Here is a 26,938-nt window from a genome sequence, read left to right on the forward strand (position 1 = left end):
TGTCAGCTGAGTGTATATTCAGATATATTTTCTCAGCAGATGGAGTTTGTCTTGACTGTAACTTCTAAATAGTGAAAATCATGAGTTGAGTTAGTGATCATTTTAGTTAGTTAGTTAATTAGCATTACCAGTGTGATCCAGAAATTAGTTTGAAGTGATACTAACTTTCTGGTACTTTATTTCAGATGTTCTTATTCTTGCCTCAACACTCCCATTTTGTATTCCTTCTCTAGAACATGGAGAAAACAGTGCTGCGACCCACTGCCTTCAAGCCCGTCATTCCCAAGAGCCGTACCTCCATGCAATACCTCTCCCCTCGCCATTGTGCCAACGTGTCCGAAAGCCAAAACAATTTGAACCTGCTGAGCCCCACACACATAGAGGCGTCGCCTTCCTGCTCTGAGAAAAGCAGCGCGCACAGCAGGGCCCGTAACAGCGGAGGCGGCAGCAGCCACTCCTGCCAACTGACCGACTCTGGACGCAACTCCCTCTCCAGCCTCCCACCTTACAGCAGCGCCGGCTACAGCCTGGCATCAGGAGAGGCCTCTGCTGGCCACCTGGAGCCCATGAAAAGCGCCCCACCAGTCAGCGGACACGGACACTCCAACTCAGACAGCGGGCGCTCGTCCTCCAGTAAGAGTACAGGCTCTGGCTCGTTAAGTGGCCGAGGACAGCCTCTGTCTGACAGCGGGTCCACCGGGCGCTCCCCTGGCCCGGTGGAGGGTTACGAGGGGGTGGTGAGGGACCTGGAGGATAAACTGAGGGAGAGAGAGCAGGAGCTGCAGCAACTCAGAGACAACCTGGATGAGAATGAAGCTGCAATTTGTCAGGTTGGTAGATGGTGTGGTTCAGACTTCACTTGACATCTTGATCAGTGTTTTAACAGAGAGACACACGTGAAGCTGTGTTGGAGAATCAACACAGTAAATAACTACAAACTCCTATTTCAAAGACAGAACCTCTGCGTTGTACTGACTTTGTTGTCCTGTGTTTTGTTGCAGGTTTATGAGGAGAAGCAGAAGCGCTTTGAGCTGGAGCTGGAGGAGCTGAGGCAGAGCTGTGCCACCAGGATGCAGGTCGCCTCACAGAAGTCCCAGCGTGCACAGCAGGTGCTTCAGTTGCAGGTCAGAACCTCTGACTAAAAGCCTGACCAAGTTCTACTACACAAACATGGTGCTGTCATTGTTCTACAAACACAGTAAAACATGACCAAACAAAACATCAGTGCTTGCCAGAGCCATGAAAGTAATATTTGTAAGTTAATGTGAATCGTAAAAATCTAATCAAATCGTAACAAATTGAGTTTTGGTCATTGTGGTCTCATTTCAGAACTATTATTTAAGACCTGGAGTCTCTTTTATAAACATTGCATACGCACAAAACAAGCCCTGAAAGAGGCGTACACCACTTCTCACGCTAATGTTGTGATATATATGGGAGAAACTTTGACCCATGCTAACGAACACTTTGGAGACGGGAAATTGGCGACGCAGATGGTGAGGTGGAAGCCTGATGATAGAAACTGTCGAATAATTCTTGGCACTCGCACCATTTTTGGTACGGTTCCTACTCATTGTTTTATAAATGAGACCCCTGCTCCCTGTAGGAACTGCTGAGTCACCTTGTAGTGATCCTGGTTGTGTTTATGGCTGCAGGTTTTTCAGCTCCAGCAGGAGAAGAAGAAGCTGCAGGAGGACTTTGCTCAGCTTTTGAAGGAGCGGGAGCAGCTAGAGGAGCGCTGCACCTCCTATGAGCACGAGAAGATCCAGCTGGGGCCTCGACTGGAGGAGAGCAAGTGGGAGGTGAGCGGCACAACTGGAGTTTCTTAAACTTAAATTTTATTCAGCAAGTGCAGTAATGTTGCAATCCATTGTACTTGGATGTATGAAGCGTCTGAGGCTCAAAACGTGACATACAAATATCAGTTTGCTGTGGGAGTCCATGTTTTACTAAGCAAGTGAACTGGTACCCATTTAGAGCGGAGGTCAGGAAAGCTGCGTCGGAATTATCGACTTCCAACTTGCTATGAATTGCAGGGTTATGACCACAATGAAAAAGAAAAGCTTTGGGCTGTAAAGTTTATCACGGTGCCATCACATCCCTTATTGATTTAACAGTTTCCCATCCCGCCTTAAACTCACTCTAATTACTCTAAGCACTGTTATAAGCACATATTAAACCAGGACTTCTACTGTAAAGCATCAGTCTGACCATGGCAGATCTCCATAACACATATATGGTTGTGCTTATTTCCCTAATAAAAAGATCACTCATTCATTCATTTGATACAAGAGGTTAAAATGGTCTTGTGGATGGTGATCTTTTGGAGCGTCATCACTGTCATAACTGCAACAAAATTAGGGGTTTGTTTGTCCATGTGAGAGCAGGGAGACAAACCTTTAATAAGATGCAAATAACCAGTTGTCATCAGTCATGCAGACGAACAGTACACGCTGCCTCTGCGACTTTAAGAGCTCCAGACACAGATCAATAGTAAAATTGATCCTCTCTGCTGTTTGAGATAATTAATTGTGCCATGAGGAATAATTCCTGAAGTCTAAAGATCTGAGACTCTCAGTGTATTTAATCCCCGAGACTGATTAATTGATCAGTCTTTTTCATAAAAGGGAGGATACATGAAGCCTCTTTGATAACTCAGCTGCTGTTACTGACTTCTGATGACAAGAAAGACATGAGTCACTGTGCTGTTCAAAGAAGGTTTTGTAGACCAGGAGTGTAACAGTCATCAACGTAGAGACTCAATGACGGATTGAAATTCAGCTGAGTGTGAGAAGGTACTTTAACTTTAACCAGACAAAGATCCAACATCAATAGAAGTGTTTGTTGCTCAGTACGTTGTGAGTTAAGTTTTGGTTTACTTAAACCTTCTGAAGAGGTTTTCAATTAGACCGCCACTAGATTTTTATGTTTTTAGATCTGAAACTATCAGTTTGATTCAATCAGTCCATTGGCATTAAATTAATCAACAAATATTGGTAACTATCAGACTTGTTGCTGATTAATTATTATGTCTATTAACTGAATAATCAGCTAATAAAGTCACACATTTTTAAGCAAAAATGCCTGTTTTTTTCTGTTTTTATTTGCCTGCTATGATAGTAAGTTAAATGTCTTTGGATTTTTAAATGCTAGGCACACAAAACGAGACATATGCTCTTGAATACTGTGATGATTTTCACCATTTTCTGACATTTTACAAACCAAACAATTCATAAAAATAATTTGCAAATGAAAGAAAAAGACATGTACTTGTCTTTATTTGTGAGCCTGTAAGCCAAAGAGCATCTTTGCTTCACTCAGCCACATGTACATCCTGAACTGTCTCTCTTCTCCCTCAGGTCTGTCAGAAGTCGGGGGAAATCTCGTTGCTGAAGCAGCAGCTCAAGGAGGTGCAGGGAGAGTTAGCCCAACGTGTGGGGGAGATTGTCTCACTGCGGGGTCAACTCAGAGAGACTCGTGGCGAGCTCACAAACACCCAGGTCCTGCTCCAGGAGGCCCACGGCACAACCCGCACACGAACCCTGGAGCTGGAGGTGTGTGAAAACGAGCTTCAGCGTCGTAAAAGCGAAGCGGAGCTGCTCAGAGAAAAGGTAGGTCGCCTCGAGGGAGAGTTGGTTCATCTCAGAGATGCTTTGGCCAATCAGGGCCCAGGAAACAGACAGTGTCAGGTGTTCCAGGAAGCAGAGGAGCACCTGCTGGCCTATGAGAGTGATGAGGCGAAGGCCCAACGGCAGAGCAGCAGCGAGGGGCTGCAGAACATGAAGGTGCAGATGGACAGAATGAGGGCTGAGCTGGCCTTCGAGCGTCAGCGAGCCGAGGAGCAAACGGGAGGCTTCGAGGAGGAGCGCAGGATATGGCAGGAGGAAAAGGACAAAGTTATCCGCTACCAGAAGCAGCTGCAGCAGAACTATGTGCAGATGTATCGCAGGAACCGAGAGCTGGAGCAGCTCCTGCAGGAGCTCAGTCAGGAACTGGAGAGCAGAGAGGAGGACGAGGGCAGCGGCAACGAGATCAACTTTGATGAGATCGCCGCTACAGAAATCTGACCCTTGTGTCTCTCCGTCTTTTGATTTGCACTACTGTCAGCTGAATATTTTTTTGTCACCTACATCACAGTAAAAAAATCTGCAGTTTCAAATGAGACACTCTTTAGTTCTGCCTCATTGGTCTATTCTCCAAGGAGTCCCACTTGAAAGTCAGTGACCTCTATTAGTCATTAGTAGGCCACCTCAGTCTCCTGCCCTTCTGTTAAAGGGAAAGTTTGGATTTTTTGAAGTGGGGTTGTATGAGGTACTTCTCCATAGTTAGTGTATTACCTACTGTAGATGGTGGGTCAGCATGCCCCTCAGTTTGGAGAAGCAGGCAGGTGTACCGCTATGGGAGCTTAACAGTGTACTGCTGTGGACGGGGGTAACAATAAACATATTTTAGCCATCTAAAAAAAATCAGAATCTGTTTAAGTGGGCACTATATTTTGAATATTTTAATTGCTTTACCTTGCCATCAGACAGAGACTCTCTTCAAAGCCAGACTCAATTGACAGAAACAGTAATTTTACCTAACAGAACACAGGAGTTTGCGGCCTCGGCTGCCTCGATCAGTTAGTTTGTTTGTGTTACTGTGTGACTTTGGTGAATCTGAACTATTTGTGTGCCCCCGTCCACAGCAGTACATCGTTTATCTTTGGTGTCAGTACTCTAGCCTGCTTCTCCAAACTTGGACATGCCAACCAGCATCCACTGTATGTAATGCACTGACTATGATTCAGTACCTCATACAACCCCACTTCAAAAAACCTGTACTATCCCTTTAATGTCTGTGTGACTAACCAGACAGTTTTAGGCATCAGTGGGAGACTCGGTTGTGTGTGAGTAACTGCTCCCAACCTTTCACTCCTCCTCTTGTGTGAGTTATGAATCGACCCTCCATGCTGGGTTTAACACTACACTCCCACTCTGTGTTAGCTGTCAGCTCTCATTAGTACCGTTAATTTAGCCAGAGCCCACGCTCGGTGTCAGCTGACGGTGAACGTGGGACACCACACATTCGGCATGTCATGATAAGAGTAAGTGAATCAGAGTGAGGCGTTGATGGAGGTGACTGCACTCTAATCATGACAAGCAAAATATGTCTACTTCCTGTTAACTAGGGTACAGACATACATGTGTAGGAACAAAAAACTAATTTTCAGTCATGTATGGCACAAATTTGTTGTTTTTATAATATTAGGTCCAGTTTGGAAGAACAAAGTTAAGTCTCCTTTGATCGTACTCTCATATCCTGGACACTTTACCCTCAACAGTGGAAATAATATCATGAACATCTGTACAGTCTAGTGTAATTAAACAGTATAACATCTGGATTGAATATGACATTAACACCTTTGATCCAGTGCACACTTCAGCTTTTCCCACACACACAGTTTGTTTTAAATCGCTTTTCCTGTAGTGTAGGAGTGGGCGATGTGGATACAATCCTAAATATTCAGGAAAAGTTATTTTAACAACAGACATTTTGACATGTCATAGCAGGGAAAGCACAGGTGTAATTAATATTAATAACGACTGCATTCCCATTACGAGAAATATAAAGAGATTCAGCTCAAGTGTCGAACTGGCTCACTGTCGTGGCTCGTATCGACACTTAATGTTTGTGTCACCTGTGTTTCTCCTGCTATGATGAGTCAAAATGTCTGCTGTGGAAAAATGATCTATACCAGGGCTGTCCAAAATCACTAGTGCACTGTATTTACTGTATACGCACTATTTAGTGAACCCTGAACCTAAATCAGAAAGCACAAAGGGAACCTGTTGGCCAGCTTGGTCCCTTCTGTAGTTGGGTTTCCATCCAAATGTAGCTCAAATTTTAACCACATTTTAAGAAAATCTCCCCCCAAAAAAGCAAATTAATGTGCTTTTATTTGAGATAAGGGAATTGGTTCATGGAGATCAGCAGTAGGTGGCGCTAATTCTCCAGTCAGGGCCACTGCAGAAGAGGGTTCAACAAGATGACGTAATTAAAAAAGCACTAGTCAAACCCCTCAAGTTAAGGGAAACAAATTTATGTATAAAAAGAGAGAGCACCCTGGACTAAGTTTTAAACAACTATGTGCTCTTGGAAGAGTTCTGATAACAGCCCTGTATACATACATAAGCATGTTAAAAGCCTCCAGCCACGATGACGAGAGCTTGCAGTCACTTGTGTACAGTATGTCATCATTTCTTTGCTGAATGTGTTTCCATTGCACTTAGCGGCATTTACCTTTTATCGACACACCAACTTTTCCATCTATGCCAACTAAGCATAAAAACTATTTCTCCATCATTTCGAGATTTTTTTTTTTTTTTTTTTAAATTTTTGGTGTTTCCACTCAAGTTTTTTTTAATGTGCAGAATTGAAAATGTGCATAAAAAAAGGTGGCTAGAGACACACCTTGTTTGGAGTTTGCATACTCTTTCCATGTTAGCGTGTGTTTTCTTCAGGTTGCTCCCACAGTCCAAAGACATGCAGGTTAAGTTGTTGTGACTGGTGGTGACTCTAAATTGCCCGTAGGTGTGAATAACAGGCTGCCTGTCTCTATGTCTGGCAACTAGTCCCAGGTTTTCCACAGTGTCATCTGGGAGTTGAGAGTCCTCGGGAGATAAGAATCAGTTGTATTATAGTTATATAACAAGAATAAGTCCTTGCATTTCAGTAGGGTCCTCCTGCTGCATGGTGCTCAGGGATAGTGACCATGGTAAAATGACAAAATTTGTTATGGTTGGCAAATTTATATTGACTCATGGTACACAGTATATCCTCATATCGCCCATTCCTACTGTTTTAAAGTCAGTCATTGTAAAATTCTTTACATAAGGCCAAAAGAACAACATGAATTATTAGTTTTCTTATACTTGAATTCAGCGTCTTTTTCTAGTGAAATATAAAATTAAGAAAATTACTGTTTCCTCATTGGAGAAAATACTTCTTTCTACAAGATGGTAAAACATTGATTACTCTGTGTGTGTGGGTGATTTTTACATCACTGAAGGGAAATCATGCACTGAATTCTGGGTGTTTTGGTGTAAATTCAAACTACTTGGACCATGACTGTTTTTCCACCAACCTTTACAGTGTACAATCTGCTCCATGTGTAATTACTTCCCTTTTTTGTTCATCTGTTACTGCTGATCGACTCATCGTCCTCTGTAAATAACCCTGACAAATCATTCAGATTTCTTCCAGAGATGTCTGTCCGTCTCAAAAATAAAAAAAACATAGCCACTGTGAATAGACCAAAGCAATGTTGCATATTATATTTTGTTCCTGCAGATACGACGCCTGTTTAATAATGTTCGTGTGGATGTTTGTTCCGGTTCCTCAGTATAATTTTATAATCCACGATATTTGTATGAAGACATTAAATGTATATTTTCATGCTGTACATTTCTTGAACAAACATACTATGTTTTTAATTAAAAAAAAGACAATTTAATAGCCGTGTGTGGAACATTCAGATTTGTTCAACATCATACAACTTAAAAATCCTACAGCAGATTGTTTTTTGTTTTTTTTTTTCACTTAAATTATATACATTCCAATGCAATGTCTTTGTAAAGCGTTTTTACTGAAATATGAGTTTATTTGTGTTGAAATTCCAGTATGTACAATGACCATTTAGTCTGGGTTGCATTCCCTCCTGCAACAATCTGGATTATTTGCTCTTCAGTTCTCATTGTGTTTATATTTAGGTGATGTTTTACGGTTTGTGGTTTCATGAGTTCAAAGTATTCCTCATTAGCTGCTGCACAGCAGAAATGTCTCTGAATGTCTCCTGTCTGCCCTCTGCAGGTCAGAATCTACATTTCAGCTTAACTGCATTATATTTTCAGTCAACAGGGCTGCTAAAGGCACTCAGGTTACATTCTGCACATTCAAAAATTCAGACACATGGAAATCTGTGCTAAGTTTCTCTAGAGGATTGTCATTGTTATGGAGGACAGAAGCTGCCAGAATAAAAAATAAATGACTCAATAAATAAATGAATATGCCATTGCATGTATCAAAAATAATATTAAAAATAAATGTAGGCATTAATTAAAAGATTTAATATTCTGTTTTAAAAGTGCAGTTCATATTTCTGGATAAAGAGGGTTGATTGTTGAGTCTTATTCCCAGATTGTCAACATCCGACACTCTTGGTGAGACTCAACAATCAACTATTCTTCTTCAGAACTACAGATTTAATCTTTAATTTTCTTCTTTATATACCTCTGTAATGATTCTCCGTTACTCTCCTATTTAATTTTCCTATTTATTTTTTTTGTATTTAAATATATGTTGTTTTATTTAGATTTATTTTTAAATGTTATTCATTTCAGTTGTGATAAAGTGAAATATTAAGGCATCAGGAGCACCATATTTTCATGATTTCAGATCCTCTGGACATTCAGAAACACAAACACAGACTTCTGCACTACTTTTTTTTAAGAGGATTGTCATACTATGGAGGACAGAAGCTGCCGAAATAAAAAAATAAATGACTCAATAAATTAATTTAAGGCTCAACAATCAACTATTTTTTTCCAGAACTGCAGACTTTATCTTTACGTACCTTTTTATTAATTCTCCTATGTATTTCTTTACTATTTAATTTTTTTTTAAATATTTAAATTCATTTAGTCTTTGATTTTTTATTTAATTTAGATTTATTTTTAAATGTTTATTTATCTATTATTTCTTTAAATTTACAGACAAATTTATTAACCAAGTAATTTTTAATTTATTTTAAATATTTTTTTTTATTCTGGCACCTCCTGTCCTCTGTACAATGTGACATAAATAGTAAAAAGAAATGTTCTTGATGAGCGTTGGCTCCTGGGTTGTGATAAACCAGCACCATATTTTCATGATTTCAGGCTTTCAGGACTCTTTTACTGTAAATGTAATCTGCTGCTTCTGTGTTCACTTTGTCTTTAAATAATTCAGTGACAGTATTCCTCATTTGCTTCATCCTTGAACGCCGTCATCTGCTGCTTCAGGCCATTTCGGTTTTTCAGCTTAGTTGCTCAACAGTCACCAGAGTCCACGCAATTATTCCCAACTCTAACAAACTTTAAGACGAATGGCAAAATTACATACCTGACCTCAGATCAGTGTGTTTCAAGTCTCTGTTTCTGTGTTCAGTCCCAACAGCTGCTTATCACTGGGAATATTCCTAAAGTCATGATGAGAGTCTCAGTCTCCTTTCAAAATGTTTTTGGGGACTTTGACCACAAACACCATGGGGTCTTTGGCCTTATTGCTGAAGGCTTTTCGGATGATGTCGACAGCGTGCTGATGGGTCACGCCTTGCAAGGAGACTCCGTCCACAGACACCAACTCAAATCCAGCCTGAGGACGCGAGAGAGGAGTCAGACACGGTAAGAAATGGAACAAATACATTAAAGTACAAACACTTCTGTGTGTGTAAACAGGGTATCTGTACTTAATGTAGTATCCTCCAATGCCTTAGCAAGTATTTAAGGTCTAAAATTTAATTTACAAAGGTTTTAAATGCTTACTGTTGCTTTACAGAGTCAGTAATGTTGGTTATAAAATTGTTTTGTGTCTGTTCTCAGGCTGTCAGGAGGTGTTATACACCTGAAAACACCTGCAGCAAACACTGTAGCTACAGCTGGCTACAGCATCTGTTAATCTAAAATACCTTGAACTTGAAGGAACTTAAATTATTTTTTCATGTTAGTGGTTAATCCATTTTCTGCTGCTCAATTTGGTCAAGAACCCTGTTAATTAAAATTATTTAATCATCAGAAATTATTATTTTATACTGCAAAAAATAGTAATACATTATACTGGGTTTCCATCATGCTTTCATACTTTGTGTGAAGTATTGAACTGCATTTTATGTGGTATAAAAAAAATAGTATTTAATTTGTTGCACTCTGCAGAAACCGTGGTTATTAAAGGGAATTTCGGTTTATTTCAACCTGTCTCCTATTGTCCTAAATTTGCTTCAAGTGACTAGTGACATAAAAATAATAGTTAGCACATTAGCCGTTAGCCTAGATACAGCCGGGGCGCATAGTAGTGTCAGACCTGTTAAAACGTAAGTGAACGGGCAACCTTCAAGTGCAAAGTTAGTCCACTAAACAAGCTTTTTCTCCACAAAGACCGCCTCATATCGTTAGGATAAATGTCAGAGAACATATAGAAAACGACATGTAAACGTGTTGTCTTACCTTACCGGTGTGCTGCCATGTTTGTTTACCATTTAGCTCTGCTTTCCAAAGCGCGGCCGAAATATATCTCGCAAGAACAAGCAGCGATCTCATAGCGTGCCTGAAATCTCGCGAGAACAAGCAGCAACAGCTGGAAGGCAGAACCGGACAGTAGCCTGAAAAGTTCATTCATTTATTTGATGAAAGATTTATCGAATAATGGCTGACTTTTTGCCAGACTTCGACTTTGTGGAGGAGGAATTTGATTTTGCAGAGTTTGATGACCGCCCTTATTTATTTGAGCCAGAATACACTGATGAAGAACTTCGTGAAATTGAAGAACAGAGGAGGAGGAGAGAGAGAGAGAGGCACAACAGGTAGAGGACGAGAGAGGAGGAATGGCTGCTGCAAGGCTGCGTAGCTCTGGAGATCGGTGGTGTACCTGTGAATGCTGTGCCCCAGTGCCCACAGAAGAGGAATGCCTCTGTTGCAAGGAATGGGACCGGTTGCAGCCTTATTTTCAAGGTCTGGATGTGACCGAGGACGAGACACCTCCACCTGGAGTAGTATCCCGTTCACTTACGTTTTAACAGGTCTGACGCTACTATGCGCCCCGGCTATATCTAGGCTAACGGCTAACATGCTAACTATTATTTTTATGTCACTAGTCACTTGAAACAAATTTCAGACGGCAGGAGACAGGTTGAAATAAACAGAAATATCCCTTTAAGAGTCGTGTCACCTTGAGCACTTCACAGGTGGAGGCAGCTCCTCCAGGAAAGATCTTCTCGATCTTCACCACTGGCTGAACCTTTGACTCCATCCCACCTGATATACTGATGCCTGAAACAGCAAAACAACAGGAGTGGGACTCAGTGATGAGAAACACCTGGCACTATAAGTACACAAATATAAAAGTAAAGAGGCAAAAAGAGGAGATGAGCAGCTACATTTTGAAGTTAACAATGGGAAAATATTGCATGTAACTATATAGATAAGTCTACATGTGAAGAGGAGAAATATAAAAGGAACAAAGATGGTTTACATATAAGCTTTTCATATCTGGAGGTCTTAGTTATGTGTTGTACGTAACTACCATTTCCTTCATTTAAAGGAACACTGTAAGATTTCTGGAGATTTAGTGACATCTAGTGGTGAGGACTGCAAATTGCAACCACTTGAAACCTCTACAAGTTAAACCCAATTTAGACCAAAGATTCGGGATGAGACAAGTTGAAACAGAGGGCTCAGGGACAGAGCTCCTGCTGCAGCAAGCAAGCACGCTGTCTGTGGTCATTTTGACTCAACTGGTGGACTTCACTACAAGCCGACTGTGCTTTACGTTTGACCAGCTGAGTTGCAGGTGACACCATCAGCCGGCTTGAGTTGAGCTCAGATGGTCAGTTCACACCCCTGCAACTTTTCTCTGCAACGTTCTAAAACGGTTTCATCTCGTTGCAAATCTTTGGTCTGAACTGGGGTGTTCATTGTTCAGAAGGTTTTTTTGGAAGCTGAATTATCCACAGAGGTCTCCCTCTCTCTGGACCAGGAAATCAAAATCGGTAAAAATACAGGTAGCCGGATTGTCCACAAACGTCACTTCCTCTCCAAAACAAATGGACAAGGTGATTTAAACCGGTAAAAACACTGAATAAAGCAATTTCACGTAATAAACTCAGTGTGTTTCCGATGCCACTTGTCATGGAGGGGCTGCTAAGGATGGTGGCTGACACAAAATATGAAGTCTGTCTAGAGCCAGTGTTTGGTTTGTCCAATCTGGGTTACTGTCGAATCCCCCTGACTCCTGTGCACTGGACCTTTAATAGACTATATGTCTCACTCTCTTCTCTCTTCACTCTTCTTGGAAAGACATGTTGGTGTGTTTAGTTTTTTTTAAGATGTGACCACCCACAGATGAAACTAATAAACTGGGGGATGTTTTTAGGTAGAAATCTCAGACAAGTATCTCAAAACCTGGATAAATAAAACCAAAACATGTTCAGAGGTCAGTTTGGTTGTAATTTGTGTGCACTGAATCTACTAATAAATGTCCAGACAATGAATCAATCAAACACATTTACCCAGTGACTGTTTGGTCTTGGAGATGCTGACAGTTTTGAGCTCGTGCTCCTCTTCAGGCTCGGAGCCGTTGAGTCCGTTCTCAGAAGGAGCCTGATGTCCGTTCACCTGCTCGCCCTTCCCTCCCTGATCTGGACTCGATCTGAACACCTGCGACAACAGTGGCCGACTCCTGCGAGCAGCACTCTGCAGCGTGAACACAGTTTCTTCACTCCTGTCTCCACTTCTCTCCGTTTTGCTTTTGGAGTGGCCGTTTCTAAACGTGGACCTTCCTCTCTCTGAGGCCGTGTCTGAAGTCGAGTGCAGTGAAACCTCGTCAAAGTGGACGGAGCGAATGGTGCCGATGTCTGTTCGGAAAGGAGGGCGGGAGTCGTGGCTGCGGGCCAGCAGCCAGTTGGGGAGCATGGGGCTGGCAGAGGTGGGTCTGAGGTCTCTGGACTCTGTGTTGTAGCCGTCCACTGGTATGTCCAGCAGTGGGGTGAAGGACCTGGAGGTAAGGGGCTTCTCCCTGGATCCTCGGGGCCCAAACAGACTGAGCTTCTCCAGCTCATCCAGCAGGTGGCTCTCCTTCTCCACCTCCTCGGCATTGTGGAGCTCAAAGCCTCCCCTGTAATCTGAAGGGAAAACACAAGATGTATCAGTATATTTCTGGTGTTGTGTGCACTTTTATTTCAAGTTGTCCTGTGTTGTCTGTCTGTGCTTTCAAAGGGGAACTGTTTTGGTTGTTCTGGTAACGAATAAAAATATAAATCAGAAGGAAACCAGATGTGTAAGATCTCATAATTTTGACTCAGTTTTGTCTCAGTGTCTGTTAATTTTGACTGACTTGTGTGACTACTTTTATTTTCATCATGTCTATCTTTTTCTTCTCTCGGCAGAAACAGACTTCCACAGTGATGTTATTGTCCTCAGAACAGAAAATCAAGAGCACCACTTTTATTATAAGAAAACATTCGCAGAAAAACACCAATTTAAAATCATCAAAACCACCTTTTTAAGTAGAAACAAACAGCCAGGTTCCTCGTCTATTCCTTGTTTAAACATATTAAACATAAAACTAAAATCCAAAAGTTAAAAACCACTGAAAAATGAAGTGGTATTGCAGCTGAGGTGGAAGGTACTGACCCGGGATGGGAGTGATGAGGCGCCGTTTGGGTGCTCGACCAGATGTGGGAGAGCGGAGAGGAGGAGTTCGGACTACATTACAGAGAGGAAAGAAAGATAAAATGTTACAGAGAAGAGTGTAAGAAGGACTTTTTAGAGTGGATCTGTATTTCAGAGCACTGATTCTGACAAATCTCAGCATGTATCACACGCACTTGAACGATACTTGAGGATTTCGTAGGCCTCAGCTTCGATCGGCATCACTATGTTATTGAATGCACTCAGGTCAGCAGGAGGAAGCAGCATCCTGAGAGACGAGACAACGGAGTCAAAACAGAGTCATTATTTTCATTGTTTGTTATATGACAAACCATTTTTAACTGAGTCATCAGTGTTTTATTGTGAAACATTTGGATCTGAAAAGATTACCCTGAAAAGTCCTTAGTAATCCCCTTCTGGCAGTATTTGTAATTCCAGTTTCTCTGGCTGGAGTTACAACAGGCTGCTTGAAAAAGTGGGAATTTGAGGCCAAGTCCAACGTCAGGCCATCATCTGGTGCAGCCGAACAGACAAGTTGGTGGCTATGGACAAAGGGAACGACGCCACGTGGGCCCCAAAATACCACTAACAACAGCAGGGTACGAGGGAGTAAAAGCAGAGAGGGCACCTGGGACGCCAGGTGTTATCAGTGAGCCTTCTAGAGGTGTTGTGGGCCTTTCACTGAAACACCAGTGAAGGAAGGTACCCACCTGATGACCCCAATGAAGCGTTTACCCCCCCTTAACCCTCGCCCCTCCGCCAGTATGGCTCCAACTTTGACACTCAATAGCAAGTATGTGCAACAACAATTTTCTCCTGTTAGTTTCTTCTCTCTTCCCTCATCAAAATGAGGGAGTAGGGGGAGGTAAAGGGAGAGTTCAGACCGCACAGAAGTCTCTCTTTCCCTAAGCTCCTTCTTACTTTTCTACCTACCTTCGCTCTTCCCTACTTTTCTATCCATCTAACCATGAGTCCTACATCGTGGGCAACTGGACTTGCTTGCGTTTCTTGAAGATGTTTTGCCTCTTACGCAAGAAGCTTCTTCAGTTCTAAAGGACTGGTGCAAAGTCGCATGCTTTAAACACCACAACCCTCTGCACTTCAAATCCAGTAACACACTGAGCCAGAAGCTTGTCCACCCTAAGGACAAAACACCCAGCCGTACGCTCAGCCGTCCATTTACAGCTAAAGGACAAGGGACACTCCTTCAAGGACACCAATGTTCACATCTTGGCCAGAGAAGAAAGATGGTTTGAAAGATGCACGAAGGAAGCCATGGACGTCAGAGTTTAAAGTTTAAAGCCTGCGACTCTGCACCAGTCATTTAGAACTGAAGAAGCTTCTTTGATGAAAGGTGAAATGTCTTCAAGAAACTCAAGCAAGTCCAGTTGCCTACGATATAGCACTTATGATTACCATGACCTGGATGACTGAGAATCTTCACCGACATATTCATCTCATCCTTTGGCTCCCGCTCAGACCCCCAGACAGCACTATTACTCCCACTCATAGTCTCAAGTATGTGCATCAAGGGATTGTAACACCTAGTCCCAAGCTGAACTGATTTCCTTACCGGACTTCTCTCAGCAGCAGCAGCTTCTCCGGCCTGTCCAGCACGGCCAGCAGGTGGCGTATCAAGTTCTCCACTGACCGCTCGGCCACATACTGGTAAAGAGCAACAACAAAACTCATCGATTCACAATAGTATCCAGCTGATAACGACTGGGAACTGATAGATGAATGATGCTGCGCGATAAATACAGACTCTCACCCTTCGGCACGTCTTCATCACAGCAGCCACCTCCTCCTCAGTCAGCAGCCTGCGGGCCATGTCCTCCACCACTCCGAGCATCTCTGAATTTGGCATCGCACTCACCTGCTGTCCTCCTGAAAACATCACAAGGGAGAATCGTTGTTCAGTCTCACGATCTGTGTCCTCTGGACCAGAAATGTCTTTTTGCAGTCGAACATATTAAGAGTAAATTAAATCTGTATGTCACTGAATGACGCACAGTAGTTACAGGCTCAATAAATCTGCTCTATCTGTGTACACATGTCCACGATACAGACTGTAAACATCCTCGTGCTTACCTGGGTTTCAAGCTATCATAACTCACTGCTCATAAAGTATATGAAGAAGTCACAGAACAAATTTAAGATCATATTTCTAGGGTTTTAATTTGCCACAGACTGAGGAGGGAGATCTGCTTTTACAAAGTTAGAAGATGAGATGGAAGATATTCTCTTTAAAGACAAAAAATCTAAGAATAAACCAAAAGCAACAATGAACTGACTCTACTAACAGGTTATTGCGTGTGTATCCAAATCCTAGTCCCAACAAATACAGTATTTACTCCTGTTTGAGTGGCGTTTGCTAAAAACTACAGTTAAGAAATTACCGAGCTTTATTTTTTTAAGATTGATGTCTTCAGTAGAAGTGAAACGTCTGGGCTGAGAGCCACAGAGAGGAGGATAGAGAGGAGACAGAGTGTTGAGAGATGGATTAACACATAAAATAACAGCAGCTGTTGTAAAACCTTTCCTGTGTGGTTTTATTTGAAGCTGCAACCAGTAGCTCTCTCAGCCAGTCACCACTCACAGACTTTGCCTGAGGAGGCTGAGATTTGGCATGGAGGTCAAGTATGTGTGTGTGTGAAAGTGTGTGTGTGTGTGTGTGTGTGTGTGTGTCGATGCCAATTGGCTAAAAGGGGGAAGTCGGAGGGGCTGATAAGAACAAGGCGCATAACTTCCAAATGACTCACAGCCTTACACAAGATTTGGTGGAAAGATTGGTCTTGTGAATACATGAACTGGTGGGTGCAGCTATTGTGAATTGTTTATTTGTGTTATTGTCTTGATTGCTCAGAGTGTAAAGTTCTTCACACGGCAACCTGAGCAGGTGTCAGCATCTTCACAGGCCATATAAAGTAGCTGTTTCAATGCAAAATCTGGCACTACGGCCTGTCATAGAAACGTGCACTGGCCCATCCTAACTACCGTACACCAGGACATAAAACATCCAAAACAGTTCAACTACCTTTGCCAGCCTTGTGTGTGGACGGAGACTTGGAGCGTCCCCGGCGTCCACCCTTGAACAGCAAGTTGACGAAGGTCTTTGAGCGCTGCAGGGTGCTCTTCTCCTCTGGGTCCTTCCCTTTCTGCTTCTTCTCCTTCTTCTGCGTGATCTCTATGATGGGATAACAAACAGTTGGTCATTTACTCGGCTCAGCCATCTTGTCTTTTGATGTTACCCACTCGCCTCACCTGCCACGGTGACTTGGCTTTGTGACCTGCTGATTGGTCGGCTCGGCCTGCTGAGAGCCATCAGCACGGCCGTCTTGGTGGACTCTCGCCTCCCCCCACCCTCGTCTCCACGGATCACCGTGTCTTTGAGCAGAGTGGTTCGACCCAGGCTGCGGGTGGTTTCAGGACCCATCCTCTGAGAGGGAAGGTCCGTCTGCATAGCGGTCTCAGTTCGCTCTGACTCAGACCTGGACAGATAAACCACCATGATCGAGTCTAGTCTAGGTCCAGTCTTTCAGTGTGCACATGTTGAAGCTGTATTTTATGACTGCAGCGTAAAGTAGGGCTGTCGAGATATTCTGCAACTTATTTCATTTATACAAGTCCACGGGAACATATTTCCGCTGAGGGGTGCTGCACAGTATTTATGTGAATACACTTACAAGAATTAAAGTCTACACTGGTGGTTCCATCAGCTGTTAGTCCAAAGAACGCACGCTCCCATGCCTAAACCACAGTGAAATTTGGCACAGTGGTAGAGGGTCATGGGAGGATGCCAATGAAGCAATATTACATCAATTGGCCAAAGGGGGGCGCTATAGCAACCGACTGAAATTGCAAACTTTGAATGGGCATATCTCATGCCCCGTATGTCGTGGAGACATGAAACTTTGCACAGAGATGCCTCTCCTCATGAGGAACACATTTGCCTCAAGAACCCATAACTTCCGCTTATATAGATTTTAAGAACACTTTTTAAGAAGAGATTTGAAAAACACTTCAAATCGATCTCTTCCTAGGAAGTTTGAGCGATCTGCATGAAACTGGGTGAACATAATCTAGGGACCAATATCTAAAGTTCCCTCTTGGCAAAAGTTGGAAAACTTACTCAAACTGAGCTTCTATAAGGCAATGAATATTGCGGAGGGCGTGGCTCATCACATAAAGGTGTATAACATCTCAAGGGTTTCACCCATCACCACGCAACTTTGTAGGCATATGACCACACATAATCTGAGGGGACCTTCCATTATTGACCCCATCAAACAAAATGGGGGCGCTAGAGAGCTCATTTCTTATCTAGGCCTAACCACCATATGGATTTTTACTAAACTTGGTAGATATGTAGAACAGGACGCCTCAAGGTGACTGGAGAAATGTAACTCTAATTGGCAACTGGGTGGCGCTATAACAACAGAAGAATGCTTAAAAATGGCTAAAATGTGACCGATCGCTGTGGCTCCCCCTGTGGACCAATGTTTGTTTGTTTCTTTCTAATTTTTGGTATGACTAAGTCATGGTATGGTATGCTGTACATAATCACGGAAACTGTCAGTGTGTCATTCTGTCTGTCCCACGTTTTTCTGCTCACTGACGTGGTCAATCTATGTGAAACTGCACATAGGCATTGAGGACTGGCATAGGTAGAAGGTGACAAAGCTACCAATGGGTATGGACTAGTTATCTTTATTGTCTATTTAAAAGCAAATAATAGTTTTGCTTTTGAAGGAAATGGTTTCAGCTTACAAAAACAAACAGGAGGTCAGTATTTTCTGCGTTGTTACATTGCTAGGAAGGATCTTAAGCTATGGTGTAGGGTACACGTCTACACAGAGCCTACGCTGTAAGTACAGCTATAATTCAACGCAGCAGTTTAAATCTTCCTTAAGCTGAATATTTTTCGACTTCACAACCATAAAAACACCAAATGTGCAGCGCAGAGCAGACCCTCAGCACCTTGTCACGCTGCTGCCATTTATAGCATAGTGTAAACATGCAGTGCTCCCATGAAAAAATGTGAACACAGCAGTTGCGGTGGTTGCTTGCCACCCCCTGCAGCTGGCTTGTCAATAGCACAGTATGGCAGTATTGGGGTTTTCCCAACAGCCCTACTATAAAGGGAGTTTTGAAAGCCTAAAGCAGGTATAAGGTTCAATAAAATACTGAGCTGTTTAGGTCTGATATTTCCTCCAAATCTAGGAGAATATAACCAAAAGTAGAAAGCTGAGTCTGACCTCTGGTCCTCAGTAGAGATGCAGACGTCCACCATGTCTGAACCAAACGGCAGGCTGGGAGGGAACATGACCTGCGACAGGCCGCTCAGAGAGCTGACCGGGGTCCCGGATGACAGAGAGGAGGCAGAGGAGTTGGATTCTGAAGCCTGGGAGGAAGATTTCTGGGTACCATTGGCCACTGCGGAGGAAAGAAAGAGATCATCTAACTCAAGTTTATTCAAGCATACCACAAAGTGTCCTGTGTTCTTTACAGATTCACTGAGACGACAAACACAAGGAGAAAGGCTGCAGCTCTCTAGATAATGAAACACTGGAGAATAAAACAGATACATACGCTTATTGAGCCACCTGTATTCTGCCACCATCTCCTTATAGGCAGGGTATCGTCCTGCTTCCTGTCAAGATATGGACACAGATATGCAAATGAGATACAGTAGAGACGTTGAAACTTTTATGGGCTCGCTATATTTGATAAAGAGTAACCCTAGAAGCACACAGAGACCCAAAACCACACACCTCTTCCCCCTTAAAGACGAACACACCCCACTCCTTGACTTTCTAGTAACCTCTGATACCTGGGATGCTTTTTTAACTCTTCAGTTTCCACGGGGCAAAGCCAGGGAGCAAACCTTAAACAGGCAACACGGCTCTAAGCTTTGATCAGCACCTGATCCCAGCTGCCTGGTGAATAATGCACACGGCCTGGCTATTTTTCACAGCGCGAAACCCAAGCTGCGACAAGTAAAGTGAGCGAGGAATATTACGACTGCGTGCCAGCTGTCGGGCCCTGCCACACAAACCGCAGCTACGTCCGCTGTGCAGTGATGCGGCACAGCGTGGGGTTTGTGTTTGAGAGAGAGTTAGAGATGAGAGGGAGGAAACGGATCAGAGAGTTAATGTGTGTGAGGTCATCTAACAGAGGTGATAATGAAGGAACCAACATGCTTTCTAATAACTGAGAGTCGTTACGAAGTGTGATACTTTAGCTTGTGGTTAACACTGAATTCAACACCAAAAATATTCACTACCACTAACAATGTTTGTTACTCAATTAGATTAGTTTTATCCACTATAAAATTATTCATGATGACTTCTGACAATTAATCATACTAGTCCATACCCACTGAGTGCACAGTTGCTCATGTACAGTTTCACATGGTGTGTGTTTGGGATACAGGTCATAGGAAATTGCAGATTAAATAGTCAACTGAACCGATTAAGAAGAGCAATGTATTCAGAGTTTTTGTGAATTTGATAGTACGATTGCTTTATTGAAAGTACAGTAGTACCATTGCCAATAGTGGGATAGTTAGTGGGCTAAAACTGTACATTAGTAGTTGAGGTAGCACGTTGAAAGGCAGATAGTTAAAGTGTTTATATGTTGTATTGACTTAAAAGTGGGGCGCACTGACTGACTGACAGAATGACACACTGACAGTTTCCGTGATTATGTACAGCATACCATACCATGACTTAGTCATACCAAAAATTAGAAAGAAACCAACAACCTTGGTCCACAGGGGGAGCCACAGCGATCGGTCACATTTTAGCCATTTTTAAGCATTTTTCTGTTGTTATAGCGCCACCCAGTTGCCAATTAGAGTTACATTTCTCCAGTCACCTTGAGGCGTCCTGTTCTACATATCTACCAAGTTTAGTAAAAATCCATATGGCGGTTAGGCCTAGATAAGAAATGAGCACTCTAGCGCCCCCATTTTGTTTGATGGGGTCAATAATGGAGGGGTCCCCTCAGATTATGTGTGGTCATATGCCTACAAAGTTGCGTGGTGATGGGTGAAACCCTTGAGATGTTATACACCTTTATGTGATGAGCCACGCCCTCCGCAATATTCATTGCCTTATAGAAGCTCAGTTTGAGCTCTCTTTTCCAACTTTTGCCAAGAGGGAACTTTAGATATTGGTCCCTAGATTATGTTCACCCAGTTTCATGCAGATCGCTCAAACTTCCTAGAACGAGATCCATTTGAAGTGTTTTTCAAAAAATTAAAAATGGCGGAAAATCTATAGAAGCGGAAGTTATGGGTTCTTGAGGCAAATGTGTTCCTCATGAGGAGAGGCATCTCTGTGCAAAGTTTCATGTCTCTACGACATACGGGGCATGAGATATGCCCATTCAAAGTTTGCAATTTCGGTTGCTATAGCGCCCCCCTTTGGCCAATTGATGTAATATTGCTTCATTCACATCCTCCCATGACCCTCTACCACTGTGCCAAATTTCACATGGATTGACCAAGTCAGTGAGGAGAAAAACGTAGAACAGAAACAGGAAAAAATCTGAAATATATCTTAATATTGTGGACCAATATGACAGACGCTATGCCTCGTCTTGTTATTTGAGCCATTTCTCCTGGGCGAGGATGTGGAGGAGGGAGATTAGCTGGCAGAGTGTTGTGTGGCTCGGTTTGAGCCACTTTAACCCTTTCTCCACCAAATTAAATTTAAAAAAAATTGTGGTCTTCACTGATCTTGCCAGCAAGCTTCTCATCCTCCACAGTCGACCTCATGTTGAAAGCGTACGACTCCAGGCTGTTCTTAGCAAACACTTTGTCACGCTGGACGTCATCTTCAGCCTTGTACTTCTCAGCTTCCTGGACCATGCGTTCAATGTCCTCCTTACTGAGACGACCCTTGTCATTGGTGATGGTGATCTTGTTCTCCTTGCCAGTGCTCTTGTCTACAGCAGAGACATTCATGATACCATTGGCATCAATTTCAAATGTCACCTCAATCTGGGGAACACCACGGGGAGCAGGAGGGAGAGTGTCACTGCATCACGCCAGCAAAGGGGCTAACATTAGAGCATCCACCTGGGAGTTGTATTTCTATCACTGACGATCGAAGTTGATCATAACTGCGGCCGATAAACAGCTGTGACTACTGCAGAGTCATTTGTCCCGGGAGTGAATCCAAATTGTAACCTTCTCCTTTAAATACAAAAGCCAGGTGTTAGTGGGTTTTTGTCCAGTGGGAAAGGGGCGTTTGTTTTCCATTTACAGAGCCAGGACTGTGTCTAAGCACCAGATTTCTATTGGCTTACAATTGTAGACTGCTCATTTACGAGGATGTCGTTCTTCAAAATATTTGGAAAATTACTTCTTTCTGGACTTTGACAGTTCCATGGTTATATCCATGCTGTCTGTTAAGAACTCATAATCATGCTGCAGTGGACATAGAAGGTCAAATGCTGTGCATCACCGCCCGTTCTCACCTTGATGGTCAACATGACATGTGTGTGGCTCTTCAGCACCTCCACAGCATTACTGTGGCTGATGTCCTCAAAGCTCACGCCATTGGCCGCCAGAATCTGGTCCCCCATCTTTATTCCATTCTGCTCGGCCAGACCACCAGGATCCAGTCTGAAACACCGGCACAGGAAATTATTTAATTAATAAATGTTTACAGAGACATGATATACAAAAACAAGTGAGTGGCAGAGGAACGTACTTGGAGACGTAGATGCCCAAACCAAACTCCTTCCCCCCTCGGATGTTGAAGCCGAGGCAGTAGTCGTCTGAGGTGGTGTAAAGGTGGACGATCCTTTGGAGGGCGCTTCCTGAGCTGGCATCCGAAGGTGTCCGTCCGCTCTCCTCCACCACCATACGTCTGTGTATCAAGTCCACCCTGGAAGATTTTCCACAGCCAGTCAGAATCTCATATTTACGTATAAAACTGAGATAAAATCAAGAGGAGCAGTTCATCATCACCAGGTAGTCTTCTCCTTGGAGTAGCGGATGCCGGGCACTTTGCCGACACGTCTCACCACCATCCTCAACCTGTTGTTGCCCGTCAGCACCTTCACCGCGCTGCTCATCGTGATGCTCTCCAGGCTGATGCCATTCACCTCCACCAGTTTGTCTCCTACAAGCAGACCTGCCTCCTCTGTGAACACACACACACACACACACACACAGACAGAAGTGTGAAAATACACCCAAACACTGTAACAAGAGCAACATGAGTACATTACGTTAGTTTACCTGCTGTGCTGTTGTCCTCCACCTTACTGACAAAGATGCTGAGGCCGTGCTCTGAGCCTCCTCGCACGCTGAAGCCGAGCTTGCCGTCCACACTCTTATCCACTGTGATCGTGTGGAGGTCCTCACTGTCATCTCCGCCTAAAGGAAATCACATGGATGCTGTGTTAATATGTAAATGAGACGTTAATGGTCACAAATCTTGGGGGAAATTCCTGTTCCATATCAATACTGTAGAAATCAGGCTTGCTTCTGACTCTATGTACCGAATGATAGAGAGAGATACTGAAGAGTCTTCGGACATCCTCTGATCCATTCTAAATGGACCACAAGTGGATAACAAACGTGTAAAGTTTGAAAAAAACACACTTTATTTTTAAGTACAGTGAATTTCTGACACAGAGCTTTTATTTTGGAGTGCTGTTTCCCACCGTAGAGTGAGTGACTAATAGCTACTTGACAGAGACAGCAAACTAGCTCGATGACATGACCAAATGCAAGTATGACGCTGAATATATTAAACCGCATGGACTTTGAACTAATGCCATCCATCCATCCATTTTCATCCGCTTATCCAGGGCTGGATCGTGGGAGCAGCAGGCCAAGCAAAGCACCCCAGACATCCCTCTGCCCAGCAACACTTTCCAGCTCCTCCTGGGGGACCCCAAGGCGTTCCCAGGCCAGACAAGATATGTAATCCCTCCAGCATGTTCTGGGTCTGCCCCGGGGCCTCCTACCAGTGGGACGTGCCCGGAGGATCCTGATCAGATGCCCAAGCCACCTCAACTGACCCCTTTCGACACGAAGTAGCAGCGGCTCTACTCTGAGCTCCCTCCAGTTGTCCGAGCTCCTCACCCTCTCTCTAAGGCTGAGCCCAGACACCCACAGAGGAAACTCATTTCCACCACTTGTATCCGCGATCTCATTCTTTCAGTCACTACCCAGAGTTCATGTCCATAGGTGAGGGCTGGGACGTAGATGGACCAGTCAGTCGAAAGCTTTGCTTTCTGGCTCATCTCCCTCTTCACCACGATGGACCGGCGCAGTGCCCGCATCACTGCAGAAGCCGCACCGACCCGTTGATCCATCTCATGCTCCATTCTACCCTCTCTCTTGAACAAGATCCCAAGATACTTGAACTCCCTCGCTTGAGGCAGTAACTCTCCCCTAATCCAGAGAAGGCAAGCCACCGTTTTCCGACAGAGGACCATGGCCTCAGACTTGGAGGTGCTGATTCTCATCCCAACTGCTTCACACTCAGCTGCAAAACACTCCAGTGCATGCTGTAGGTCACGGTGTGATGGAGCAAACAGAGCCACATCATCTGCAAAAAGCAGGGATGCAATTCTGAGGTCCCCAAACCCGACCGTTTCCTCCCCCCGGCTGTGTCTCGAGATCCTGATCCCTTGTCAACAATCCTTGAACTAATGACGAAGGAGAAATCTGGACCCCGTGGATGGACCAGTTGGGAACCACTGTTTTAAATGATTATTGTGAAACAAAAATGGTGAGATCAGGTGGGTATAATGCAAGTGTAAGATACTGAATACACCCTGATAAGTAAGTCTAGACTTAACAGTATCCAAATCTAATCCAGCCTAAATTTCTCTAAGAAATACCCACAGTTTTTCTTATAAACCAGTGTTCTGTCTTCAGCAGTCTGCAGGTTGTCATGTGTACTACACAAGCAGCCAGGCTGACTACCTCTTACCATCCACAGGAGAGTTGATGAGGATGACCCGGCCCATGGGCGAGGAGGATCGGATTCCACGCCGCCGCTGCTCCTTCTTCCGTAAGAGGTTGCGTGTAGCCGTGTGTGACCCGTGGGTTCCATGGGTCCCGGGGGTCTTCTCCCTGCGGGATGGGTCTGACGAGTGAGCCATGGAGGCTGGCGGGGTCCCCTTTCACAAACACTCCACCGGCGGCTCAGCTCCGAGTGGAGGAGCCTGCAGCAGAGGGAAGGAGATCCTCAGGTGAGCTGGCTGTGTCTAGCACATTTGGATACATGATGGCCAAATAATCCAACTCACCGATGTAGTTTGCTGCGTGACATGATAGCTGACTCTTCCTGGAGTCACACTTTGGTCCATTCCTGCCCATGTTGCATGTCTCACCTGTCTGAGTCTCACAGAAGTATCAACAAGTTCACAAGTGAAGCACACACATTAAATACAAGGTGTCTGCAGGTGTCAGTTACATTTAATGCTTTTTAAGACCTGTTCATAGAAGTTAAGACCTCACACATTCAAATGTAAGACTGCTTAATGGCCTAATTGTTGTAACATAAAATTTAAGACCTTGTAAAGGACCTGGAGACACCTTGAAATATCTAGTCTTTGCAAGTCACATTACACTACAGACATGAGACAAACAAATATCCTGCATTTGTCTGCAGGTGAGTTCAGAAACAGGATTTAATGGGTTTATTTAGCTCAGACCTGACCCACTTAAGAGTCACGATGTCACATGGTGCTGCTGCCATGGTTACATGTCACTAAACTTAACCCGTGATAACAGTGAGCCCTCATGTCGTCACCCCGGGGTTTCCCCACAGGCTCACGGTGCTTCAGCACCCCGGACAGCGGCGCTAATAAAGCGTGCAAAGCTGCGTCACAGCGGCGACATTTAAAGTGTCACCATCGATACAAAGAGAGGTTGAATTAAGTTTATATACGACTTCACTTTACTGCGCAACTTCAGCACTTATTCCGCTAAAGTATCTGAAACAAATGTAGACAAATAAAATATACTTACCAAACATGTCAGGCTGAGAACACAGCAGACACCAAGGCAGCTCCTCTCATGTATTCAGCTTAAATAACACCAAACAGACACTAACAGGAACAGTGTCCTGACAGGAGGCGGCAACAAGTGTCCTTGTATCCTCTAATTTCATCCCATACTCTGTACATAAATTAAAGTCAGCTGGTTAGCCTGCCTGAGTCCATGTTGTGTAAATGATCCAGCTCACCTGGCTGGGACATCTCTGCGACTGTAACAAGGCCCGCCCCTCGGCCATGCTGATTGGCTGCATTGTAGTTAATTCAGAGTATTTGATTGGACAACTTATATGCCAATCAACTGACAGTCTGGCCTTTATGTACATGTAAGTGCACACAAATGCATCTTACATGCATTAAATCTACTCTGATAAAGCATTTATCATATTAAATGTACACGTTTAATTGGAATTTTGTGTTTGAATTGGTTTTCAGTGGAAGTCCTGCCTCTGTAGTTGTCTACACAGACTCTAGTGAATACACCAACATTAAAGGGTAAGTTAGATATTTTTCATTTCCCCTGTTTTCCCATGTTTTTTTTATCTAAGTGACTAATGGGAGCAACAGTTTTTGAAACTGGTCCAGTATTGAGCGAGATTCAGCAGCTGCAAAACGGGCTGCAACGTAAACACTCGGGGCATTTGTTCACCATCATTTTATGTCCAATAAATGTGCTTGTTTTGTCACTGACAGGCTCAGATTGTTGTTTTAAAGGGATAGTGCACCCAAAAATGAAAATTCAGCCATTATCTACTCGCCCATATGCTGAGGGAAGCTCAGGTGAAGTTTTAGAGTCCTCACAACACTTGCGGAGATCCAAGAGGACAGGGGGCAGCAACACAACTCCACCTAATGGAGGCTTATGGTGCCCCAGATTCAAACGTCCAAAAACACATAATTGAAACCACAAAATATCTCCATACTGCTCGTCTGTAGTGATCCAAGTGTCCTGAAGCTCCGACATAAAAAGTTGTTTGGAAAAATGTCATTTAAACTGTTTTTAGCCTCATTGTAGCCTGTCGCTCTGACTGCCTCTCTGTAGACCGTGCTCACATGTGTGCGATTGCGCGAGACCGTGAGACATGGGCACCGCATTCATGTGTGTTCATGTGCTTTCGTAAGCCTCCATTAGGTGGAGTTGTGCTGCTACCCCCTCTCCCCTTGGATCTCTGCGAGTGATGTGAGGACTCTAAAACTTCACCAGAGCCTCCCTTGGCATGAGGGTGAGTAGATAATGGCTGAATTTTCATTTTTGGGTGCACTATCCCTTTAAGTGTCTGACAACATTATGGAAATGATCCCTTCAGAGATAGAGCTTTTTGTTAAAAAGTAAGATGCTTTTTAACCAGAAACAGCCCCGAAATCGCCATTGCTAAATCCACCAGACTCCATTTAAATAAAGAATCATTTCAGCTTGAATAGAGGCAGCAAATTTTCACATCTAACTGGGTGAATTAAGAATT

At 43.6% G+C, this 26,938-nt stretch overlaps 2 protein-coding genes across 4 annotated transcripts in view; one reads left to right on the forward strand and one right to left on the reverse strand.

Moving 5' to 3' along the window:
- LOC125880848 (leucine zipper putative tumor suppressor 2 homolog) overlaps positions 1–6,372 on the forward strand; it is a 180,805-nt gene extending 174,433 nt beyond the window's left edge. For all 3 annotated transcript variants that reach the window (XM_049563629.1, XM_049563628.1, XM_049563630.1), the window contains 4 exons: positions 234–830; positions 1,002–1,124; positions 1,656–1,802; positions 3,360–6,372. In XM_049563629.1, the coding sequence (XP_049419586.1) occupies positions 234–830; positions 1,002–1,124; positions 1,656–1,802; positions 3,360–4,067 (1,575 nt within the window). In that variant the 3' untranslated portion in view covers positions 4,068–6,372. The remainder of the gene's footprint in view (positions 1–233; positions 831–1,001; positions 1,125–1,655; positions 1,803–3,359) is intronic.
- An 879-nt stretch (positions 6,373–7,251) lies between these two features.
- LOC125880845 (PDZ domain-containing protein 7-like) lies at positions 7,252–25,703 on the reverse strand. The gene is made up of 18 exons (XM_049563625.1): positions 25,450–25,703; positions 24,726–24,819; positions 24,407–24,641; positions 22,699–22,836; positions 22,426–22,600; positions 22,166–22,342; positions 21,930–22,077; positions 19,035–19,095; positions 18,701–18,878; positions 16,707–16,933; positions 16,480–16,629; positions 15,214–15,329; positions 15,016–15,107; positions 13,619–13,710; positions 13,425–13,496; positions 12,302–12,913; positions 10,963–11,063; positions 7,252–9,393 (listed from the first exon to the last, which is right to left on the reverse strand). Exons 3-18 carry the CDS (start codon positions 24,576–24,578, stop codon positions 9,238–9,240), a joined length of 2,667 nt encoding a protein of 888 aa, XP_049419582.1. The 5' UTR covers positions 24,579–24,641; positions 24,726–24,819; positions 25,450–25,703; the 3' UTR covers positions 7,252–9,237.
- Positions 25,704–26,938: the final 1,235 nt, after the last annotated feature.

This window comes from Epinephelus fuscoguttatus, linkage group LG20 (assembly GCF_011397635.1).
Source record: "Epinephelus fuscoguttatus linkage group LG20, E.fuscoguttatus.final_Chr_v1".
In the NCBI taxonomy this organism is placed as follows: domain Eukaryota; kingdom Metazoa; phylum Chordata; class Actinopteri; order Perciformes; family Serranidae; genus Epinephelus; species Epinephelus fuscoguttatus.

Excerpts from the sequence above, each read along its gene's own strand:
- LOC125880845 (XM_049563625.1), bottom strand. The coding sequence starts at position 24,578 with ATGGCTCACTCGTCAGACCCATCCCGCAGGGAGAAGACCCCCGGGACC. Across the intron at positions 13,711-15,015 it reads CTGCTGCTGAGAGAAGTCCG|GATGCTGCTTCCTCCTGCTG; the intron begins GTAAGGAAATCA and ends CTCGTCTCTCAG. Across the intron at positions 9,394-10,962 it reads CCACCTGTGAAGTGCTCAAG|GCTGGATTTGAGTTGGTGTC; the intron begins GTGACACGACTC and ends TCGCGTCCTCAG.